Here is a 25,099-nt window from a genome sequence, read left to right as displayed (position 1 = left end):
CAACAATGAATGGTCAGACTCAATCAATCAATCATTTACAGGATTTAAGTCGCCAACTCAACTAGTGTTTTCCCGACTGGTTAAGTCTAGAAGGTCGAGATTTTCAATTGATCGGGACTGTAGGAATGAAGCCACTACAGTCCCGCTTTTGCGAATGTCGCACTTTTTAATTCATTAACATGTCCGACCGATGAAAGGAGGCAAGGGGTCTGCGGGACGCGAAACGCCACAGGAAAGCTGTACGCCCAGAAACGGCAAAGCACGTCAGATCAAATCAAGTCCAGTTGTACTAGTGGACAGAAATCTATTATAAAGGTGTGCAATCCACTCTTTTAATTTTCCTAATACTATGAGTTGTGTAATTTCATTACTATTTTTAATTAAAGTTGGAATTTGGTGTACATGGTGTACTTTTGATTTTCCGAAATGTCGTCAATAAGCTGGGTGTCAGGCACCTCATAAATGTTTGGGTCTCGCTGTGTTTAGTTTCGGTTTTCATTTTTGATGGTGGTATACAAAGGATCGAGTTAGGGTTGTGGGGATAGAGCTTGTATCGAAAGAGGTCTTCAATAGCCGAAGGAAGAACCTCATATAAATTAGCAATTTGAAAGCTGATGTCCGTTTTCTTCTTTACTCATTCTTCATTCTGTGATACATTCTTTCTTTCTTCTTCGTGCTGTTGTAGTGTTTTGCTGTTTTGCTAGAGTTTGCTGTTATGTTTCGGCTCAACTTCTATTGCCTTTGATCTTGATTTTTGGGACTGGTCTTTTATCGCCACGATTCTTTGTTAAATAGCTATATTGAATTTGGAAGGTATGTTGTGCCCCTTTTTGTTACATAAATTAGTATGTTTGGTCTAAGTATCAGTGTTGGATTTACATGTCGTGTTAATAATTGGGGACTGTGTTGTTGTTGTTTATTTAGTTTCGCATTGTGTGTTTGTGTGTGGGGGGCCTTTTGACTTGGCTTAGGTCGCCTTATAGTCTTAAGATGGTTGGGGCCTAATAATTTTTTGTGTTTATTTATATCTTACCACTCTTTTTGTCGTGTGTATCTGGGCCTGATGGCTTAGGTTAGCCACCTTTATAATATGTATACATAGTTATGAGAATATATGTGTTGTTTTTCTCAGACCATGATGGTTAGTATTGTGTTACCTGCATGCCTACATGAGGGGAAGAAAAAAAAATATTTAAAAAAACTCACACAACAACAACCATGGGCGTGCGCTTCAGCTAGCAGTCCTACCTTACTGCTTTAGCCCTTCTATTAAGTGTTACTATAATTACTTGTGGTTGTATTTATATGTTGCAATGTTTCTTAATTTGTTTGAGGTACCTTATTATGTTCTTGTATGTGGTATCGATGTTTTTGTTGCTTACCTTGTCCAAAAATTCAGGGTATGTTGTAGGGGAATTAATTTTCGTTTGGTAATCTTGGAAACTGACTCGTTGATTATGGTATCTGGACAGGTGTTGAATACGTTGTCCAGTGTTTCTGCAGCAAGGCAATGTGGACAGTTAGTAGTTTGGTTCAATTCCTTCCTGAGATGTTTCCCAAAGCTCTTTTCGGAGTAAGGTTTATCCTGTTTTGATCCTATTGATAATTCGTATGTCCATGATTTCCAGGATTTTAGGTGTCTTGTTTACCCTTTTGGCCTCTTTTTGTAGCTGGTATAAATGTCTGCCCTTGTTGGTGTTGTCCCAGAGCTGCTGACATTTCTTGTTCATTTTGCTTCTTATCTGGCTATATATCTCGTACACACTATACTTAAGTGTTTCTGTTGCATTGTTCAGGAGATTGTATTTCGCCCTTCGGTCAGTTTTATCGTTGCCAATCAGATTGATGTGAGAAGGTACCCATAGGAATTCGATGGTATGTTGTTTGTTTTCGATCTCCCTGATGGATAATATAATGTCTTCTAGCACATTTGCTCTACTTTTTGATGTGCCAGTCTCTAAGGAATTGAGCACGCTTAGAGAGTCTGTTATAATGACGTACTGGCTGTGGTTTTGGGTCTTAATCCATTTGAGGGCTTTATTTATTGCCCAATATTCTGCTGTGTAGATGGAGCAGCCATCCGGGAGTCTTGCACCAAATTCAACTTGTTGTTGCAGTACCACTATTGCAGCAGCAGTTCTGTTTATTTCTTCCGATTTAGATACGTCTGTGTCGATTTTAAGAAATCCAGAGTAAGTTTCTTCGATGATTTTCTGGATTTCTGTTAGTATTTTTGGTGGGTTTTGTAGTTTGGATCCAATGGTCTGGGCAGACAGGTTTATTCTGGTCATGCAGTTTTTCCAAGGGGTAGGATCTTTGATTTTGTATTGTTCTGCTTAAATTCCGGATAGTTGAATTTCATCACAGAGTGTGTGTATTTTCTTACCTGCTGGGTGGTTTAGAGCTCGTGTCTGCCTGAACGGAATGTTACACTTTTTAATTATCATTTTGGTGTCTTGATGTATTGAGTTTCTGATAACATATCTCAAGTCGTGCTCTTCTCGTCTGAGGTGCAGCGGTAGATCTCCCGTCAGTATTTGTAGCTCTTCGAGTGAGCTGTTAGGTAGAGTCCCCGTACATAGTCTGAGTGCTTTATATTGTATGCTGTCCAGTTTCTTAAGCAGGTCCTTGTTTGCCGAGGCATACACCTGGCAACCGTAGTCCAGTTTAGCGCTGATTAATGATTTGTAGAGCATGAGCATAGTTTGTTGGTCAGCTCCCCACGTTGTCCCCTTGATATTTTTTAGGGGGTTGATGTCTTCTTGGCATTTTGTAATTAGGTTTGTTATGTGCGTTTTTCAATTAAGTGTTTCGTTAAGTAGCATTCCCAAAAGTGTTTCTTTTACGAATGGGATTGGTGTATTTTGGATGTAGAGTTTTGGGTATGTAGTAGGTTTCCTGTTTGTTGGGGAGAAAAGCGTTCCTACTGTTTTAGTATCAGATATTTTGACTCCATTGTTGTCTGCCCATTTGCCGATGACGTCTAGGCTTTTCTGTAATTGCTTGATGTTGTTTTGGCTGTTGGGGTTGCCTGCCTTCCATATTCCACTATCGTCAGCAAATTGGGACAGTTCGACTAGGTTGTTGGTAATATGGTTGCAGAGGTTGTTGATCATGAGGTTGAATAGTGTTGGACTTATTACGCTTCCCTGGGGAGTTCCGTTTCCAGAGTGTAAGTCGCGGAGAATGCATCGCCTACTCTGGTTTTGATTTGCCTCCCCGTTAGGAAGTTTGAGATCCAACGGTGCATTATTCCTGTTATGCCAAACTGAATGAGTTTGGAAATGAGGCCTTTAGTCCAGACCATATCAAACGCCTTTTCGAGGTCTAGGAATACCGCAATTAGGTGCCTATCTTTTTTCCGTTTGGCATTGAAGGCAAGTTTAATGTTGGCTTCTATTTGAATTAGCTGATTAATGGTGGAGAGTTTGGTTCTAAATCCACTTTGATTTTCAGTAAGTAGGTGGTTTTGTTCCAGGTGGTGCCTTAGCCGGTTGTTGATCATTATTTCCATGACTTTGCAGATGGTGTTAGTCAAGGAGATGGGTCTATATGATGTTATGTTTTTGGGGTCTTTTCCTGGTTTAGGTATGGCTATAACCACACCTTGTTTCCATAACCTGGGTATGTTTCCAGTATGCCATATTAGGTTTATCATGTCAAGTATAATTGTTTGAATATTTATCGGGAGATGTTTATAGATGTCGTAGCCGAGGTTGTCTTCACCTGGGGATTTTTTTTTTGTTAAGTAGTGCTTTTCTTCATTCATCGAGGTCGAATGAGTCATTTAGTGGTGAGTCATTGTTGGTTTGGTCCGTGAATATGTGAGGGAATTCTTCTTCGATTCCCTGTATTTTGGGTATGATTGTTATTACTGCTAGAATTAGCAAAATGTCGTGCCAGCTGTTCTGCTTTGTTCTGATTGGTGTAGGTTCCTGATATTTTGGTGATGTTGCCCAGGACCTTCCTTTTCATGACTTTGACTTTTGCCCAGACTTCATTAGAGTGTGGTATGATGGTTGAGTGTGGAGCAGTATGCTCGCCATGAATTAGTTTTTGCTTCCTTTATTACTCTTCTTGTGTTGTTTTCTTGTTGCTTATATATTATAAAGTCCGAAGCTAGTTTTGTGTATTTAAAACGGTTGAGGGCTTTCTTTTTTTCCTTGATGTCTATGCGGCAATTGTCTGTCTACCATGGTATACTATTGTGGTTGGATGTCCTGCTAGTTTTAGGCATACTGTTTTGTGCCACTTCATTGATAGCCTGGGTTATGTTGTGATAGTATTTATGTGCATCGTTACTTTGAAGTTCTTCTAGTTGTATCTTGCTCAAAGCTTGTTAGAAGAGGTCCCAATTGGCTTGCTTTGCTTTCCATTTTTGTATGGTTACTTGTTGCGTTTTTGAACTTTGTATGTATATTCTTATACATAGCGGGAAGTGGTCACTGCCAAGATAGCTTTGTTGTAGCACTTCCCAGTCCGTGATAAGTGCAAGGTTTGGTGTTGCGACTGTTAAATCAATAGGTGTCAGTTTTCCGTGGATGGGGTATATTCTGGTGGGTGTGCCGGTATTTAATATTACAAGTTGATTCTCTTTGACGTATTTTTCGATGCTTTTCTTGTGTTTATAGTGTCACCACCCCATTCAGTGTGGTGTGCATTAAAGTCCCTACACATTATGCTATTTATACCCTTACATTTGAATAGCACCGAGTAAGTTTGTGTGGGGTCTGTATTATTTCCTCCAGGGTCATATATATTATAAATATGTCATTTTTTGTCCCTATTTAATATTGATTATTTGATATTCAATTAGGTTTCCATTTAAAGTAATGTTAGTGTCTATCTCTACTGCATCTGTGATATCGTTGTGAACATATATGGCAAGTCCTCTTCCTTTTTTTCCATTACTCCTATGCTTAAGAAACTTTGTGTCAAATCCATTTATTTTGGGAATAGTCTTGCTGTTTTTCATTTAAGAGTGTTTCTTGTAAGCATAGATTTCCGTTTGCTGGTGGCTATGTTAATGGCTGATATTAGTTCTCCAATGGTTTGGAATTAGGCCTCTGCAGTTCTATTGCCATATGATGAGTTTGTCTGCATACTCTTTGTCGTTTTGTGTATCCATTGTTCAATGTTGTTATTTATTTGTTTAGCATGATTTTTAATAAGATACAGAGAAGTCTGGAGTTTTCATTTGTCCTTGGGCAAGATTTTTTTATAGTAGTTGTAGGAGTAAGAGGATAAAGTCTTGCTTTTTAATTTGATTGTGATGCGTGTTCTGTTGTATACCCTCCTGCAGGTCATTGAAATATTGTGTTATTAAGGCGCGACCGATATAGTCCTGTGTTATGGTATTTACCTCATTTTCCTCTTCTCCAGTATTTTCCTTGTTTATGTGTTAACTACGTGCTGGTTCTTGTATGTTTCGTTTGGGTGAAGTATTTTTTTTGTGTATTATCTAATTTATGTGTGCAATTCCTCTTGGCTGTGGGTGATTGAGGTCGACTGTACGTAGCGTGTGATCCATGAGAGGTAGTTGCTGTTGTTGGTGTAGGGTTCCCTTCGCTTGTTTGTGTCGCTGCTTGTGTTGGGTTGTTGTTCTTGGTCAGTTGTTTGGCTAGGTTATAAGAGATTTGCCTGTCTTCCATGATGTGTATGATTTGTATCTCCTGTGTTGTGTAGGGACACTTCCTATAGTATGGTGTGTGTTTTCCTCTGCAGTTAGCACATTTATACGAATTAGCCGCACATTTTCCTTTGTGCTTTCCTCCGCGTTTATTGCATCTTGTGTGATATCGGCATCGGCAGGTGAAGTGCCCCCATCGTTGGCAATTAATGCAGTTACGAGGCTTGTTGATGTATTTTTGTAGTGTTATGGGCTTGCCATATGGACCGAGCCTGATACTTTTTGGGGGAGATTCTGCAAATTCAAGCATTACTGTAGAAGTTTCCACTCCTTGATGATTTCTCAGTTTCGTAATTCGTCTATATGGAATATGGTGGTATGTTAGATCATATTCTATTTCTGATGTTGTCTTCCATAGATGTTGGCCTGTAAGCTTTAAGCTAGCTTTGAATCCTCAGCTTGGGGTTTCTTTCCTTTCAATTTCATTGGTCTTGGCTGGTTTATTTGGGCCCCTGTCTCTCGCCTCTTCTCCACGATTGGGCGTTTTTGTTTTGTTAGTTCTGATAGTGTTCGTTGCTTTATGTCTGTTGATGGTGACAGGGATTCCCGCTTTGTTTGTTATTTCCAGACATTTGGCGAGCTGCCGTGCAGAGTTACACCATATAATTATTTAGTTGGCCTCTGGTCGGATAATTTGGAAAGTACCACTGTGGTGTTGTGTTAATGTTACTGCTAAACTCTTACTACTGATTCGTAGAAATCTTTCTTTGGTGCTACTGATATATATTGCTAGCTCTGGTGGGTGATAGTGGTATTTCGCGGGTTTAGATTTTTCCTTAGGTTGGTATTCTCCATATGCTGTGTTGTTATTCCCTTTGATCTTAGGTGGCTGGTGTTGTTGTTAATCTTGTTTCTTGTATCCATGTTGGCTTTATTGTTGTCATGTTGTTTTTTGTCCTGTTGTTGTTTCTCATCTGGTTGATGTGTGTTGGTTGTGATTGTTTTTTATATGTTAAGTTATTTTGATTGTTTTTTCCCCCTTTCCCTCTGATGCTTGTTCTTCTTATTCTGGTATATCATGGTGGGTATGTTTTGTTGTTTCTTGTAGTTCTTGGATTTCTTCCTGGGGGGCTTTTTCTATATCCGCCATTTCCCTGGCCGTTATATGCTCCGATGGACCCGCTTGCTGACTGTTATGTATGGTGTATTTTGGGATAGTGGAGGGGCGTGAGGTTTTGCGTGTTGTGGTAGTGATTGTAGTTGTTGTTGCTGTGGATGATGTGGTATTGTTGACAGTTTATTGTCCAAGTACTACCATTATATCTTGATGATGTAGAGTGCTAGGTGTTGTCTGTGTAGGCGTTGTTGATTGTGTCGTTGTTGTTAGATTGTTGTCTCTTATCCTTTGATTGTTGCTTGCCGTTGTTTCTGGTCCATCTTGTGTCTCCTGGTGTTGGTGTGTATTGTATGTTGTGGCTGTTGTTGTATTTGTATCAGCTGCTGTTGTCTTGTTGTCAACCTTAACATCCTTTGCAAGGAAAGCTGGTGGTATTGTTGTTATTTTGTTGTCGGTCCCCTTTTTATTGGTGGTTTTGTCTTTTTGGGTTTCTTGTTTTTGTTGTGAGATGTAAGTTGTTTAGTTGGAAGTAGTTGTTGTGGTTATCGTTGGTGTCACTGTCGCTACTATGTTATCAGTAGGTATTGTTGGTAACTCTGCTGTTACTATGTTGTTAGTCTTTCTGTTTTCAGTTGTGTTGTCTTCCTCGGTCTCCTGGGAGTGTTGTGGGGTGTAAGTTGTGTATTCGTTAGTTGGTGTTATTGGGGCTGTAGCGGCTGTTGTTTCATCATTGTTGGTTTTGTCTTCCACTATGGGTGTTGTTGGTGTTGCTGTCGTTACCCTGTTGTCGGTTTCTTTGTTTTCAGTTGTGTTGTTGTTTGCTGCAGTTATGTTGTCGTGATCAGGGTCTTGGTTTTTGTTTCAGCTTCAGTTCTTTGGTCTACTTCCAGTTGTATGGTAGTCGGTCTTTTGGTGGTTGTAGTTTTTATGGCATCATCAAGGTTTGTTATTTCGGTCTTTGTCTTTCGTGTGGAGGCTCTAGTGGTTCTGGTTGAGTGCTTTTGGACTTCTAATTTCCTTTGCGTGACTTCCTTTGATATAGGAGAGGTTAGAAAGTAATCTTTAACAAGCTCCCTGGGGGGTTCCTTCCGTATTGTATTACTGGTTATAGTTGTCTAAGTTGCCTTAATATGTTTAATTCTACCGTATACGAGATATTTATGCAGGGTAGTTATTTTATGATGACTACATTAATAGAGTTTTGTAGTTAGTATTGGTATAGCTAGTTGTTTTGTTAGCGTAGGTTATAAGGATGTTAGTCTGAGTTAATATTGTGGATTAAAATGTAGTTAAATTAGAATAAAGGGACACAATATAAATTTCTCGTAGGTTTAAACCTGAAATAATTATGGCTTATACTTCTTACCTTGTTAGTGAATTAACTCAAGGCTAAGTGTAATTTAATTTCAACCAGTCGCACTGCTGCCGCAGGCCTTCCTTTGTTCTTTGTTTGGCTAGGCTCCCTGCTGCTCCCTTTACTTTGTTTTTGTTCCTGGTCGATTTTTAATTTCTAGATTCTGTATCCTAAGCTGGCTATTCTTGAATTTCGGTGTTTTATTGCTCTCATTTAGTGATGGAAGTACAAATCTTTGTTAATTATCGGTTCCAGATAGGCTTTTTTGATGTTGCTTCTCCGTAGCTGCGTTAGTGCCTGAGAGCACTTTGGCACATATTTGGCGCTTGTTTTTTGTACAAGTTTGGGATGGTCAGACTGAATGAATGAATATAAAATTATAGACGCTTATGTAAACTGGTACTTTTGCGTCTTGTTAATGCCTGATGACGATGACCAGGCTATTTAATTGCTCGGGTTTGTAAGAATGGAGCACTACATCCCCGTGTTTATGTGCGATGGCCGCATTATTTAATTATAATGTCTGAGCGTGGCAAAGGAGGGAAGACATATATGCAGGAGGCGCCCGACGTCACAGATCCATGTTGTTAGAAACGCCAAAGCCTACTTGTTCAAATTTAGTCCAGTTGTACTAGTGGACGTTGAATATACCAATGTTGTGTTAGCCACAGTAATTAACCTAATCTTAAGAGTTGTTAAATATTGGTTTATATTGACTTGTAGTAGTTTTGTTTCCTTTTGTTTGTGTACAGAGTGTACTTTTATATATAAAAAAAATAAATAAAAAACATTAAGAAAATGATGCCAGTCTGTTAGGTGTTCTTCACCCGGTAACTTTAGTTCTTGTATTGTAATTTTAGGTTTTGAATTTTGATGGCGGTGTCCAAAAATGATCATATTGAATTAGGGCCAAAAAAAGTGGTGTATCTAAGAGTTCTCCAATAGCCAAAATGAGAGCCCCTATTGAGGCAATTGATAGATGTCTGTGTCTTCTTTCCCTCGTTGTTGTGGGTTGCTGGTCTTTCCTGCTGCTGTCCTTTTCTGTTGTTCTTTGTTGTTAACTGCCACACAACCACCAACTACCATCTTAATTAACATTGCGCTCAAGCCCTATTTTATGACATATGTATAAAATTTTTTAAAAATTGTTTCAAGAATGAAGATGTCAGCACTTGGTCTGAAGGAAGTACTGTGTTCCCTGTGTAGTGTGTTGTTAATTTAAAGTTTTGTTGTGACTTTATTTTTGTTCCGCCTTGTGCGGAGGGTCCTGAGGACTGGACTTATGTCACCTTATAATTCTAAATTTAGGGAATTAATTGGTGTTCTGTTCCTGTTGTTAGACCCTATATGTAATGGTTAGTATATATATATATATATATATATATATATATATATATATATATATATATATATATATATATATATATATATATATATATATATATATATATATATATATGTATATATATATATATATATATATGTATATATATATATATATATATATATATATATATATATATATATATATATATATATATATATATATATATATATATATATATATATATATATATATTTATATATATATATATATATATATATATATATATATATATATATATATATATATATATATATATATATATATATATATATATATATATATATATATATATATATATATATATAACATGCATTTTGAGAAGGTTGGGAGGGTAGAGAAAGAAAAAACGTTGCGTGTTTAGGAGTTGTACTCTTTTTTAAATTTTGTCTTTATTTTGGTGTTTTGTTAATTTCTTGTATCTAGGTTTATTGGTGCAGGTCCCTTTGCTGAATATTCAGGTCCGGGTGGACTTATCAAAGGTGCCTGTACCCTTTACGTTTCAGGTTAGAAAATCATATTAGCTGTAGTTTAAACCCTATTATCTGTCTCTTTTATTTAGGGGAGTTACCTCCCATGTTATTTTTGTTTTAGGTTACGTACAGGCACATTTGCTGAATACTCAGGTCCGACGGGTGGACTTATCAAGCGGCCTGTCCTCGTTGGTTAATATCTACTGTCTATATTTTGATGTTGTTTGTTTCTTCCTATTTATTGCTTAAGGAGTATTTATTGAGTGTGCAGGCGCCTTTGCTGAATAATCAGATCCTGGGGACATCTCAAAGGTGCCTGTTCTCTTTATTTGGTTCCTATTTAGTAACCTATGCTTTGTTTGTGTTTATCCTGTTACAGACCTTGAGTTCGCTTTTCAGCCAGCAATTATTGCTCTTAACTCCTTGGGTCATAGTTTGTCATACTTGTTTATTTGTTTTAAGTATGATATTATGTTTTTGTATGTTAGTTCTTTATTGCTGTTTGTTTTAAGATTTAGGAAGTCTGGATATTTGTAGGGGGGCACCCGATTTTTTTGTTGCTGTTTTCGAAGTTCCATTCTGTGCGAATGGTAATGGGGCAATGGTTAAAGACGTGTTCCAGAGTCTCTATACTGGTGCAATGAGGGCATTGGGTATGGTTGTCAAGTCCTTTGTTAAGATGTCTTCCAAAGCTTCCTTTAAGCAGGGTTTTGGCAGTTCTTACTCTATAAGTCTGATATCTGAGTTTTGTAGCGTCTTAGGTACTGTAATATGTCTATCCACCTTTTTTGCCATTGGTATAGGTGTCTGCCCTTGGTGTTGTTGTCCCATATTTGTTGCTATTTGTTGTTGATTTTTGGGGTTATTTGGCTGTATATTTCTGTTACGCTATATTGTATTGCCAAAGTTGTTTTTTGTGAGGCTGTATTTCGCACTTAGATCTGCTTTATCATTTCCTGTTAGGTTAATGTGTGAAGGTACCCACAGGAATGTCAGCTTTTGTTGTTTAGCTTCTATTTCCCTAATTGTTTATAGCGCTGTTTCCATTAGGTCTGCTCTATGTTTGGACGTACCAGATTCCAGTGATTTAAATACACTGAGGGAGTCGATGATGATCTACATGTTGTTTTATGGCTGTATTTGCAATCCATTTTAGTGCCTCATTTATGGCCCAGAATTTGGCTGTATAGATTAAGCAATCGTTTTGGAGTCTTTCAACTATTTCGACGTTATGTTCTGGTATAACCAATGCTACTCATGTTCTGTTTAGCTCTTGTGATTTGGAACCGTCTGTATAAAATTTAACATGAGTCGGGTATTCTTCTATTATGATTTTTGTACTTCCCCTAGGAGTCCTACTGGGTTGTCAGATTTGGACCCAAGTTTTATGCTGTTAGGTTGATGTTTGGGGTGCTGTTTTTCCATGGTGTCTTGTCAATTAGTTAGTATTGTTCAGCTTGTATTCCCCATTGACCTAATTCGGTACAGAGAGTGTGTACCTTGTTCGTTGCAGGTGGATTTGGAACAAGTTTTGGCCTAAATGGTATTAGGCATTTGTTGATTGTTATTTTGGTAGGGTTGTTATCCATGTGTATGGAGTTCCTGGTAGCATACCTGAAGGTCTGCTCCTCTCTTCTTAGGCATTAGGGTAAATTCCCTGTTTAGATCTGTAATTCTTCTAAGGCAATGTTTGGAAGTGTTCCTGTGCAGAGCCTAAGTGCTTTGTACTGAATGTTGTTTAATGTTTTAAGTGTTTTTTGTGAGGCTGTATTTTGCGCTTAGGACTGCTTTATCATTTCCTGGTAGGTTAATGTGTGAGGGTACCCACAGGAATGTTAGTTTTTGTTGTTTAGCTTCTATTTCCCTAAGTGTGTGTAGTGCTGTTTCCATTAGGTTTGCTCTCCTTTTGGACGTACCAGATTCCAGTGATTTAAGTACGCTTAGGGAGTAAATGATGATTACATGTTGTTCTATGGTTGTATCTGCAATCCATTTGAGTGCCTCATTTATGGCCCAGAATTGGGCTGTGTAAATTGAGCAGTCGTTTGGGAGTCTTTCAACTAGTTCAATGTTATGTTCTGGTATAACCACGGCTGCTCCTGTTCTGTTTAGCTCTTGTGATTTGGAACCGTCTTTGTAAATTTATACATGCGTCGGGTATTCTTCTATTGTAATCTTTTGTACTTCCGCGAGGATTCCTAATGGATTATCACTTTTGGACCCAAGTTTTTGTATTGTTAGGTTGATATTTGGGGTGCTGTTTTTCCATGGTGTCTTGTCGATTAGTTGGTGTTGTTCAGCTTGTATTCCCCACTGACCTAATTCGGTACAGAGAGTGTGTACTTTGTTAGTTGCTGTTGGGTTTTGTACAAGTTCTGGCCTAAATGGTATTAGGCGTCTGTTGATTGTAATTTTGGTAGGATTGTTATCAATGTGTATGGAGTTCCTGGTAGCATACCTGAGGATCTGCTCCTCTCTTCTTAAGCGTAGGGGTAAGTCCCCTGTTAAGGTTTGTGATTCTTCTAAGGCAATGTTTAGAAGTGTTCCTGTGCAGAGCCTAAGTGCTTTGTATTGAATGTTGTCTAATGTTTGAAGTACATTTGTGGATTGCCGACGCATATTCCTGGCAACCATAATCTAGTTTAGATCTAATTAGTGATCTATATAACATTAACATGGTTTGTTGGTCTGCTCCCCATGTTGTCAAGTAGGTTTAGGTCTTTATTGCATCTTTGAATGATGTTAGTAACATGAGACTGCCAGGTTAGTTGTTCGTCCAGCAACATTCCTAGGAAGTACGTATTTTTAACACATTTGATTGGTGTTTTTTGTAGATATAGTTTAGGGTATGTTATTTTGCGTTTATTTGATGGAGAAAAAAGCATTCCTACATTTTCAGTTTTAGATATTTTGAAGCCCCAGTTGTCGGCCCATGTTCATATCTTATCTAGGTTGAGTTGGATTTGTTTAATGATTTCCTGGCTTTTTGGGTTGCCCGCTTTCCAGATACCACTGTCATCAGCAAATTGCGATAGTTCTATTTGTTTGGTGTTAACATATGTGTCGAGTTATTTAACCATGATGTTAAATAGTGTATGGCTATTCACACTTCCTTGTGGTGTCCCATTATCCAATGTGTGTGTTTCTGAGCGTGCATCCCCTTTTCTGGTTTTGATTTGTCTTCCTGTTAGAAAATTCGAGATCCAGCTATGCATGCGACCTGTAATACCATATTGGTTGAGTTTGGATATAAGTACTTTGGTCCACACCATGTCAAAGGCTTTTTCAAGGTCAAAAACGATCGCAATAAGGTGTCGGTCTTTTTTCCTTTTTGCATTGAAGGCGAGTTTGATGTTAGCTTCAAGTCTGATGAGTTGATTTATAGTAGATCGTCTGTGCCAAAATCCGCTTTGATTCTCTGATAATAATTTGTTTTGTTCTAGATGATGTTTTAGGCGGTTATTGATTATAGTCTCCATGAGTTTGCATAAGGTGTTGGTCAGAGAGATTGGTCGATAGGAATTAATATTTGTAGATCTTTCCCAGGTTTAGGTATGGCAATGACTATTGCTTGTTTCCAGGTTGTTGGTATATTCCCTGTTTGCCATATTTAGTTAATTAGTTCCAGGATTATGTTTTCCATGTTGTGGGGTATGTTTTAAATAACATTTATAGCCTATTTGGTTTTCTCCATTCATTTATTTGAAATAAATCATTTAGTGGTGTGTTGTCGTTGTCTGTTTGGTCACTAAATATGTGCGGGAATTCCGCTTCAAGAATGGTACATTGTCTCATAAATTCCTTTGTGTGGTTGTTGCTGCGCTCGAGTTCGCAAAGTGTTGAGCCAGTTGTTTGGCTCTTTCTTCATTAGTTGCCGCTCCAGGTATATTTGGTGCTGTTTTGGGGGTGTATCCTTTCATTGCTTTGATTTATCCCCACAATTGTTTTGAGTTGCTTTTGTGATCAAGTGTGGAGCAGTACTTTCGCCATGAGTTGTTTTTGGCTTCCTTGATTGTAATCCGTGTTGAAGATACTTTACGTTTGTATTCGAGGAAGTCTGCTGTTACTTTTGTGTGTTTGAACCGATTTAGAGCTTTCTTCTTAGCCTGGATTGCTAATCGGCATTCCTCTGTCCACCATGGTATGGGTGTCTTTGTTATTTCGCCACGTGTTTTTGGTATGCTGGTTGTGGCCGCGTTGTTGATGGCCTGAATTATGGCTTCATAGAATTGGTTGGTGTCATTGTTTTGTAGTTCAGCTAATGTTACTTTTTCTAGTGTTTTAGAAAATGTATTCCAATCGGCTTTTTTGGGTTTTCCATTTGGGTATCGTTTTAGTTCGTTGTTTAGTTTTTTCTGTGTATATTGTTGTGCATATGTGGAAGGAAGAGTCAACAATGGTTGGTTAGACTGGAGACTGCCCCGCTTTATATAGTTCAAGCGCGGACGCGATAGAAAACATCACTACACTGTTTAGAGTCGGAACGCTAAAATAGTTTGATTTGAGGGATAGAGAGAATTCAAAGAGCATGGGTCATGATACAAACACATTTTTTCAAAACACAACATTTTTATACAAATAACTAACAACCAACAATTAACAAATTCTTTAAATTCATAATTCAATCAATAACAAACACTTTTTGCAAATAACCATTTATTTTGGACAAGGTTGACAAAGTTGTGAACTGAAGTTAGACTTCCGCTGTTGGAGGTTATTGGGCCATTGATGTACACAACTTTTCCAAGCTAATGACAAAAGATAGCCATAGTGGTCACAAAACCATCTACTTTTTCATCGTTTCTAGAGGAATGACGATCAAAATAAGTCACCAAATGTTCTAAAGGATATCCAAGACAGCGTTGATGAAGAAAATACATACAATATTGTCCACACACTAACGAATATGTGCCTTGTAATTTCACATTATTGAATCGCGGTGTCTGAGCATTTCTTCTCATAAAGTCGATGATATCGTCTTCCAAAGGGGGCAATCCATACGAACCAAAATCCAGTGGGTTCCTGGGAGATGACTGTCGTCTGTGTTGATAACATAAGCTTGATGGTCTTGAGGTTAGCGATGAGGGAGTTCATCTTTAGCACGCATAACAGGATTCCAAGAAGCAGTGTACGAACTGTGGTTCAAAAGGTAATAAAGTTCCAAGGTATTTATTTTTGTGTTGTATTTCTTCACAGGTAATGATAAGTGATCAATTCAATCCGGACTTTTTGCCTAAATTTGTCTGACAAGTGAACGGCTATTAGCTCCGTCTTCGTACTTTGGGCCAAGGGAGTTTCGATGCGACGGATCTCCAGAGTAGTTAATGTAGGACAAGAGTGTTCACGCAGGCCTTTATACCATTGATGAAACACGGCTTCTTCCGAGATGAGACCCCAAGCTTTGTCCAGATACTCTTCCAATTGTTCTTCTTGACTCAGCATCAGACATTTATCGTGTTGAATTTGACTGGAATGATCGTTTTGACATCCATAGCAATCTTTCTTGATCAATTCCGTAACTTGTTCTGCCAAGTGTTTGGCGATACAGGAGACTAAATACTGTTCTTGTTCTGGCCATCTGGACTTTATCACTATGTCCTTTTCGTCTTTGTCTTGGGGTTCTAGTTCCACAGGCGCCTCACATTCCATTTCCAAAGATTCTCCGCTATGTAAAAAGGGATAACAGTATTCCATACCTTCAAATAGTCTAGAATGACTTCTCTCAAACTGTTGATTTATATGGTATTATCGAATTCTGCATACAGGATGACGTTCACCGTCTCAAGTACAGGTCTAGCAAACTGAAGTTCCACTAGAATCTGGCCGGATTTTAAAGGGTGGAAATGTCCCTCGTCGCTGCCTTAGTCTGGAGTAAAATCAAAAACCCACAAAGTATAGCCTGCTGCGGAATCCTCGTACGTAATACCGTGACTGGTTGTCACGTTAATAGTACGGAACAATAGCCAGATTGCAACATGTATATGCTATACCCTGAGGCTAATTAGTCGCTTCATAAATGTTGCGAGTGTGCGCCGACATAAAAAAGACAGAAGGAAGCCAGTTGTGTATAACATGGCCATAGGAACTTGTTATTGGCGCCTTATTTCTGCTGAAGGCGAGTCACAGGTAAGTGGCATAAATTGTGGGTGGGCTCAAAAGAACATCGAGTGAGGGTCGTAAATCCACCCTTGACAGACTGCTGGGGAGGGGGCAATGTCTGCTAATTATGTAGACCAGGGGTTAATCGACATCCACTTGGAATTGAGCAAGGCGTGTCCACCATTGGAATCGCAAGTTAAATCTAGTGTCTTGAAACTAAACATCAGTAGTCGCTAAGCCATCTTGCGGGAATTACAGAAGGAAGTTCTAAGCTACTCCGACGTCATTCGAAATTGGCGGGAAACATTGTTATTCTTGGAATTACAAAGGAGCTTCGGAAAAGTCAGTGACTTATTTGCTTGATTGTCGCAATCTATTACGGCAAGGTAATTGTACTTTAATTATGTGCAGTATGTATACTTCATTACTAGAAACGTTAGTACGTAGAATTACCATTTGTAGGGTTTGATTCATTTGTAGTGCTTGATCTACATACATATTTTGAGATATGAGCTATGTTTATGTAAAGAATTAATATTGTAATTCGCTATTTGGTTAATTTGTAATAACTTCGTACATTTATTCATGTAATATTCTAGATTTGCAAATGTTGAATTCAATTATATCTTTGTATAATGGTTGCAGTGTGCAACATTAGTTAATATGAGTATTTGACTATTTGTGTATACTTTGTAGGAGTATAATGTGTAAGGATATATCAGCGCATGATATGTGGATATCTGTGTACACTTTGTAGAAGTGTAATGTACAGAAATGCGTCTGATTACGTGATATTGTTCTGCATAATAAGATTGAGAATCTATATATACCGATGTGATAAAATATATTGATATATCCATGATATGCAGTTGATATCGTGTATACCATACCAGACAGTATGAGTATTTCGATGTGCACGAATGCGTGACCAAAGAAGGTAATGTCTTATCTGATGATAGATTGTTGCTTAGTGTAAGGCTAGAGAGCTAGAGCAAAATGCTAATGTCTTTGTGTGTGTTCGGACAGGAACCTTTCAAGGATCGTAGGAACTGTAGGAGACAGTGAAGGGAAATACCCTGGTACAGTTGGTCCCGAGTCTCTGGGAGACAAGAAAAGGAGAGAACGGAACTGGAGAAGTGAAGGGTGAAAGACGTGGTTGTTGGACCGAACGTGTACTGGATACCAGTCAAGAAGTACTACAGATCAAGAGATGAGTAGAAACACAGGACAGGAGGAACAGCTATCACACTAAGTCAGATGATGAAATAGGCCGTCACTTGGTCGAGTGAAAGACGAGTGATAGGGTTTTGAATATTGAATTTCATTTGAGGAAGATTATCAGTAATTGAATGACATTAAAATTGTTGTTTATTTGAATTTCACCTTTTGTTTATTCAGTAATTTAACTGTCGGCATCGCTGACTGGGGGCTCGTAGCATTGCATCTCTATCACTACTTCAATTTCTAACAAAAACGAGCCAGGGTGGGTCTTCTGTAATAATTAAAGATAATACCGGGATCACCCCACCCCAGCCTAAGGTAGTCAACGAGAGGAGCCCCATTACACTGGTGTTAGTTCCTAACTGTCAAGTTTCTTCGTACAGGGACAAATACGATGTCAAGTAATTCTTCTCTTCAACAAACCTACGTTCGAAAGGTCTGGTACACAAGGTCTTGCCATCGCGACTGACTTCGATTTTCGACACGTCAAAGTGTCGAAAGTTGAAAGGATTTCTTTCCAAACTTCCGTGGAGGCTGCATTGTCGACGATACCAAGGATATAACGTTTGGGTAACTGTGCTTGGAACAGATGATCTTCGATCATGGATGGCTGCTGAGTGGAGATGCTGAAAGTTTTCAGTTCCACACGTCGTATCGGATACTTGACGGTTGTTCTGCTCAAAGTGTGACTGATGTCGTTTCCCACTTTAGGTAACACTTCCACACGCCGCACATAAAGTCTGGCTTCTTGGATGACGGTTTTGTACCCGTTAACATTAGCCATCAAATGGAAAGATGTACTTCTGCGATTCAGTCTCAGGAGGACATCCACAGCGTTCAGCAAATACTTTTCTTGCAACCACATGTCCAAATACAAACGATCCATCAGTTCTGAATTTCGACTTAATGTAATTTTGTTTCTTCGTTCTATAAATCCCGAATCTGCGTCATTCCCAACAATCGTAGTGCTGTTTAACTTTTCACCTAGGGCGTCAGGTTTCTATACCAATCAAGATGGGTGTTCTTTGCTTCTTTTCCGTCCGTCAAGATATTTTTCAGGTACGCTCGGTAAGGGTAAGTATTCATGCTGCTGCTGATTAGTTTGTTATCTAACTACAGATCCAATGAGCTGAACAAGGAATGCATACAATTGTTAACGAGAGCTACTCTGGATGCGGCAAATAGATTGGGTTCATCGTCCGTTTTGATCACTTTCACTTTCAAGTACAAGTAACTGCTATTCAGATCAATGTAATCTTCGGGCAGTCCTTTGATTTCAATGTCGATGAGAGCAGAATCCGTCAAAGAGGAGACGGGGTGAAATTAGACCCATTGGGATTCTTGCATCGTCATAATGATGGGTGGAATGCAAACATATCCAGTTCCGACTTGGAACAGGCACAAGACTCTCGGTGCATAATTTTTGTTTTTTGTCTCTGTAATTTTTTTAATAATCAAAAACGTCTAAGTCTCTGACGGTTCTACTTTTCTTAGTCTTTCTAGATTTATGAGTATGAAGACTTCTGATAGGGTGTTTTCTTCGTCTATTTCTGCCTTGTCATTGCTGTGGCACTAGGGAAGCAGGAATGCATGACTTGGAAGCGTCCAGGGCATTTATAGGTGTTTCACGTCGGCCCCAAATGTCTTTGCCCGTTTTCAGCAAGACATTTGTACCTGCTCTCAAGAATGCTTCCTTGGGGTTCTGTTTGTCGATGATTACATTTCGAAGAAATTCTTTGCCATCGGTCAATGCGGCATCTTTCAAGGCGTGCAAACCTCGTGTCACCATCGGTTTCAAAACTGGGGCCACTGAACGAAAGGCTGATTTCAACATATCTCCTAAATCATGTACTCGCTGTCGAGTGACGCCTCGGTACACTGGATACATGACTTACCATTCGTTAGAGAATCGTTTCTCGAAAATGGAGTTTCACCGTGACTTTTCCTTTGGTGCATGAAATATTTTGTCCTAGATCTCCTTTTATAGCAATGTTGACAGTGTCAAAATACGACCTACTGACGGGTAAATAATGACGATGTACAAATTCGCGGTGAACGTGATAGGTGTTTCCACCTTCTTCGTCAGAGTTCGTGGCAGAATCTACTTTCAAATGAATGACACGCAGTAACGGTACGGAGGTGTATCCCACCACGTTGCAGTCCACCACATCGGAGTACACAAAGATCAAATTCAGTCCTTGGTTCAGTTCTACCGGGCATAGAAAATACCTAGAAAAATCAAGGTTGCTGGCAATGTTTGGTATGGTGATCATTTTGTTCTTATTCGTGGCCTAATTGAGGTCTCCACCCAGAATGTCATGCAGTTCAGGGCAAAATCTAATACCTATACTTTTTTCTTCAGTTTCAAAGTTTATTAGCAGGCGATGCGAAAGTTTGTGATACTCAATGGTGACACGTTTCTTTAGTGTGGCCAGAACATTATCAAATGTTGTATTCAGTGTGTCAGCGATAGCGTCCACCAGATGCTGACCACTAAAATAATGTCCTGAGATCATTTTAAACATGTACAAAGGCGGGTCACTGTTGGGTACTGTACACCTTGCAGTTAAGTTATGGTTTGTTGCAGTGTTTCGTTCATAATTTTAACCTCAAAACTGTTTGATTTGTGTAGGGTGAATGATTTCCACCAAAGCCACTTTCCAATGGGCTTCGTGATCTAATTGGATGGCCTGAGGTAATTTGGCCGCATAACAGCACAACTTGTTGTTGAGAAACACATCCATGGAACTGTCATTGGGTAAGGTTAAGTAAAATTGGTTGTTGTTCTTAATTCCAGAGTTCTGTGGTTGTCCGAGGGGTCACTGGAAGTCAGAGGTGTGTCTCCGCCCAAAATGTGATTATTGTTGTTGTTGGAGTGGTAACTGACACTGGACGCAGTATTCCCGTTTTTTTCCGTTCCAGGATTATTTCAGGGAAGGGTTGTCAAGAAGGTAACCGATGCAACTGCTCAATAAAATGGTCCACAATTTCTTGTATCCCCGTGGCAAACTCAAATTGGCAATGGCTGCACCGATGACACAAGACACCACAAAGATTAGGCAGAAAAAGACGATTTGCGTTTTAGGCACACGTTCTCCACACCACACTCACAAGGTTTTCTTTTGTAGAGCTTGCAGAGAAGAACTGGGTGAAGGTGTTGTCACTGCAGTGGTAGCGGTAGCTGAGGCTGTGAGGAAGGGCGTGATGGTCACTTCTTTTTATAGTCGATGACTTGCGAAGCGTCGATCCAAGAATCAAAAGTGGGAGAATATCCTTTCCAACGCACTGTGACTTCTATGACACGTCGTTTTCCCACTTTACGGGTTCTTCGTTCGAGAATGCTTTCGATGTCGTACAAGTCGTCTTCTTTATGGTGACACTTTGAAACTCGGGTAAGTAAAACATTCCTTTTAATACCACCCCGTTCATGTATTCTAATTTATAGACGGTAGGATGACGGCTATGCACTCGTGCAGTGACACGAAACGATTCGGTGGTCCAGTTGGGTAAGTAACCTTTGTCGAAATTGCGTTTGGTTTTGCCAATGCGCACCCAATCTCCTACAGCCAACACTTCACTTTTCTTGGGGACATCAACCGTCGGGGACGTACCAAACAGGCGTTCAGAAACGAGCACTTCGTTGTCGGGAGTCACTTTGTAAGGGGATGGGGGCACGTCCAATGCTTCGATGGTAAGATTGGTTGTACGCTTGAACCAGGTGCGGTAAGAGGTCGATGTACTTGAGAGTGTGGAATTGTGAAAAATATGTCCACATGCGTTCGTTCAAACTGCGTTGAAAATGTTCCACGATGCTGGCTTTGGTTTCGGGATTAACGGTGGTAAAAAAAATGAATGTCACGTTCTTTAATTCTTTTTGGAAAGCATGATTCAGAAATTCGGTGCCTTTGTCAGTTTACCATCGAAATCGGTGCCGACCGCTTTGTTTTAACACCAGTGGGAGGGCTCGCACTAACTCACTTCTCGATTTGGAAGTCAACGGCACGACCCAGGCAAATTAGGAAAAGACATTGATGACACAAAACAAATATTTGTAGACGCGAGTGTAGGTGGACAAATGAGAGACATCGGCTAAATCGGCTTGCCATTGATGATCGATGTCTTCCACGTGGGTGCGACTTCTGCAAAATGTTCGTCAAATGGTTCGTGTAAAATGTAGATAGCTTGTTCTTGTAACCATCATTGCACTTTTCAGTCGAGGTTTGGCAGCACGATACATTATCTGAACTCCTCCGTAACATGCAGGATGGGATGGATCGTATAAATGTTGGCTAACACCTTCTCCATTTTTTTTAGTAAGTCACCCATTCTTCGCTGATGCTACATTGGACGGGGCGAAGGGGTGGTTTGGAAACGGATTTACGTGTCCGATGTGCCACGGGAGTAGAAGTCGAAGGTAGTGGAGGTGGTAATGGAATGGCTTTGTTATTCTTTCCTTTTTTACTTTTGTTTCCCTTCTTTCTTTTTAACTTCTGTCGAAGGAGGAGTGGACACCTTTTTAACCCAAGCTTTCATTTCTTCTCGGTGGGGTATTGTGGGGGAAGGGGTCAACAAGGACGCTGAAATCTTACTAGGAATGGGAGCTGCTGACGGTGTTTGAAAGACTTCTCGTACCTCTTCATCCTCAGGATTTCGTGTGGTCTCATCTCTCATGACCACTGAGGGTGGTGGTGGTGGTGGTGTGGGTGATGGACTTTTCATCAAGGCCTTAAAATCTATCAGAGTGGGTAGAGCTGTTTCGTCTAAAGCTTTCTGGTGAAAGAGTTGTAGTCGTTGCAAGAGTTGACCGTACTTTGGCGAATTTTCTGTTTCGGACAAATCGTAACGATCCATCAATGACTGCAGTTCGTGTTGTAACTGGGACATCTTAGTCAAATTTGGAATAGGAGGCAAATGTAGGGTCCGTTGTTCTTGCCAACGATGGTATTCCATCCATCGTTTGTAAAGCACGAAAGCCAGTTTTTATCCTTCCATTCGATTTCAACGGTCACGCCTGTGATCTTTGGACTTCAGAGTACAGTTTTATCTTGCTCACACGAGTCTAACAACAGAGGCAAAATTATTCCGCGTTGTACCAACATCATCTTCTTTTGACGAATGGGGATTTTCTTTTGAACCATTTGGCGAAGAACGTGACGATGTTTGGCTAAGCACTGTTTCTGGTTTAGCATGGGTGGAGAAGCTTTGGACAGGACAGACAACATATCTCCATGTTTGCCTAAACGAGGAGACAGTGCTTTCCTTTTATTTCCTTTGGGTTTAAAAGAAGAATGTTTTCTGGGGGGTGACATCTTTGCTTGTTCCTTCCCGGACACACACCAAAAATACACTGACGTCGATGCTTTATCACACACCTTTAATCATTTTTTGACTATCGCTTCGTCAAAAAGGTGACAATATCTTTTCCAAAATCACCAAAGAATCTTCCCCTTTGGTTGCTCTTTTCCTTTGGACTACTGTGTCTTTTCTTGGGATAACGTCGTTGCTTGGCTAAGCGTTTTGTCGGATGTCGAGACTGTCCTTGTCTCTTTCCTTTTTGGACAGGCGAATGACGATAGTGACGGTGTGTACTTCTTTGACGTGACATCTTTGCGCGTTCAGGAGCACAAGAAACACAGATACCCGTGCTCTGTCTCAGGCCCTTTTTTATACTGGAACGCGTCGCCATTGATTGTCTTTACGTTGTGTCAATTTGATGACACGTGTGGTGGAGGGGTTCGCAAAGGACTAAATCGGGACATTTCTTGCTTGGACAAAATCCAGTAAACTATGTAACATGCCCGATCTCTCCTGTACTTTGATTTTGGGAGCAGGTACTTTGTGAGCAGCTGCCGCTGCAGCTGAAGAAGAAGAGGGTGTCACAGCTGGAAGTGAAGTTCTTGGAGACCTGGGTTTCCATGGTTTCATCAAATGAGGCAGAAAGTGTGTCAATTTGGTTTGGCTGGCATCACCAGCAACGGAGAAGTGGAAGAACCTGAGGCTACCTGAGACGCGGTCACCGTAGTTGCATGTCGTGGTTTGCGAATGTAAGGTTGCGTCCTAGCCGAAGTGTTTCTCTTGGGGGTAGAAGCTTGTTTTCTGGGGCTTTTCTTTTTATGGGGACTTTTTATTTTTCTGTGGACTTTTCTTATTTTTTGTGGGGGGGGGTTGTGACGTGGTCATAACACCGCTGCTCTTTTTTCTTCTTTGGGCTTCGCTTGGCTTTTTTGGGGGGTGGTGTTTTCTTGGGGATATCTTTGGGGGCATTAGGATCCCATTTTAAGAGGGAGCGAATGATGACACCTCCTAGAGCACCGATCTCACCAGGTTTCAAAATGATTTGCGTTTTGGTTTGGGTGTCGATGCGATGATCGGCCAGTTGTGTCAAGGATACTTGGTTTCTGTCAAAAAAGCGTTTGGTTTGATGAGGAATCTGAATGATCTGAATGATGCTTTACAGCAATTGCCGTGCTGTCACCGCAAACTATCGTAAGACTTCTCTGAGACTGACTTCTATGACACGAGCACGTATTTGTGGATTTTATCGCGACTGATGCCATACAAGGCACGAGTCAATTTGACGGGAAGATGAGACTGAAGGTACGTCATGTTGACGATGTGTGAGACAGACGAAAAGTGTTGAGGTTTTTATAGACCTTTTTGGCTTAAGTCGACGACGGAGACATGTATAGGACATGCCTTCTGTCTTGACACCAGTGGTGAAACAAATGGGTACGAAATCGCAAATAATCGGGAGTGGCGGGTTTCAAATAGACGAATAAATAGGAATGTGGAGTTTGAGTGGCATCGTCGGACGCATGAGTTAGCCAAGGCGTTCCTAACTGTTTGGCTAAGATTTGCACTTGCGATTTATCTCTAGGGCTTTTAAACAAGACCACATAATGAGCATTCAGACTGATGGTACGATGGGCTTTACTTTGGTGAAACAAATTTTGAGTAATCTAAATGACACTGGCATTACGATGATGCCCTTTGCGCGTAAACCAGTTTAATTTCTTCTTCGTCTTCTCCTAACATGTCGTAGAAAATGACCAGATGGGTTTGACTGGGGTCAGACACGATTCCGTCGTCTTCGTTAGGAAAGCCGTCCACAAACACGATGGAATTGCCTTGACTTTCTCTCAAGAGACTGTACGCCGATTGCCACTCTTTGCAACACCACACGATTCGTTGAGGTGGACGATCGATCAAATGATGTTTATGTTATATCAAATGTTTGACAAATTGGGTTTTGCCTGAGCCGCTAGGTCCATCAATTAACATGTTAAAGGGATGGCGAAGGTACAATGCCTCCCAACTGGCACGATCTAAGTGTTCGTCGATGACATTGAAAGTGGAGGAAGAGGGAGCAGAGGCAGCAGAGGTAGCCATAGTGTAAGGAATGTCACTTTTGAAAAGAAGACAGCCAATACAAGTGTTTTTATCCATTTTTCAGGACACGTTTATTGATTTTTTTAAAAATAAACACGAAAGACAAAAGTACATAAAAGCCAACGGGTTAAGTACAACGATACCATACATATCAAAACGATCAACGTGAATAGAAATAAGTCTCTGTGCAACATATTTTTGGTAACCAAGATGTCCTAGCAACAATGTGTAATGTTCTTACAGACTCTACATGGGGTAATGTCACACAAGTGTCCTCCCGGAATGGTCTTTCGGGAATGTCCATGACAGTCCTGTCCTGTAGGGAATGGTTGTCCTCGGTGACGGGTTCTTCTGGCACTGTCACTAACACATCTTTAAAAGTGTCTTTTGTCTTAGGAAGTTTGAATGGAGGATCACAACTCTCGAGTATAAT

At 39.9% G+C, this 25,099-nt stretch overlaps 1 protein-coding gene across 1 annotated transcript; it reads right to left on the bottom strand.

The window, feature by feature from the left end:
* Positions 1-1,580: 1,580 nt before the first annotated feature.
* LOC149773313 (uncharacterized) lies at positions 1,581-2,291 on the bottom strand. Its single transcript, XM_089946473.1, has one exon. It carries the CDS (start codon positions 2,289-2,291, stop codon positions 1,581-1,583), a length of 711 nt encoding a protein of 236 aa, XP_089802599.1.
* Between the last annotated feature and the right edge of the window lie 22,808 nt (positions 2,292-25,099).

This window comes from Sinohyriopsis cumingii, unplaced genomic scaffold, assembly GCF_028554795.1.
Source record: "Sinohyriopsis cumingii isolate HCF-2022 unplaced genomic scaffold, ASM2855479v2 utg000695l, whole genome shotgun sequence".
NCBI lineage: Eukaryota > Metazoa > Mollusca > Bivalvia > Unionida > Unionidae > Sinohyriopsis > Sinohyriopsis cumingii.
The sequence above is the reverse complement of the archived record's forward strand: the minus strand, read 5'-3'. Positions and strand labels throughout refer to the sequence as shown.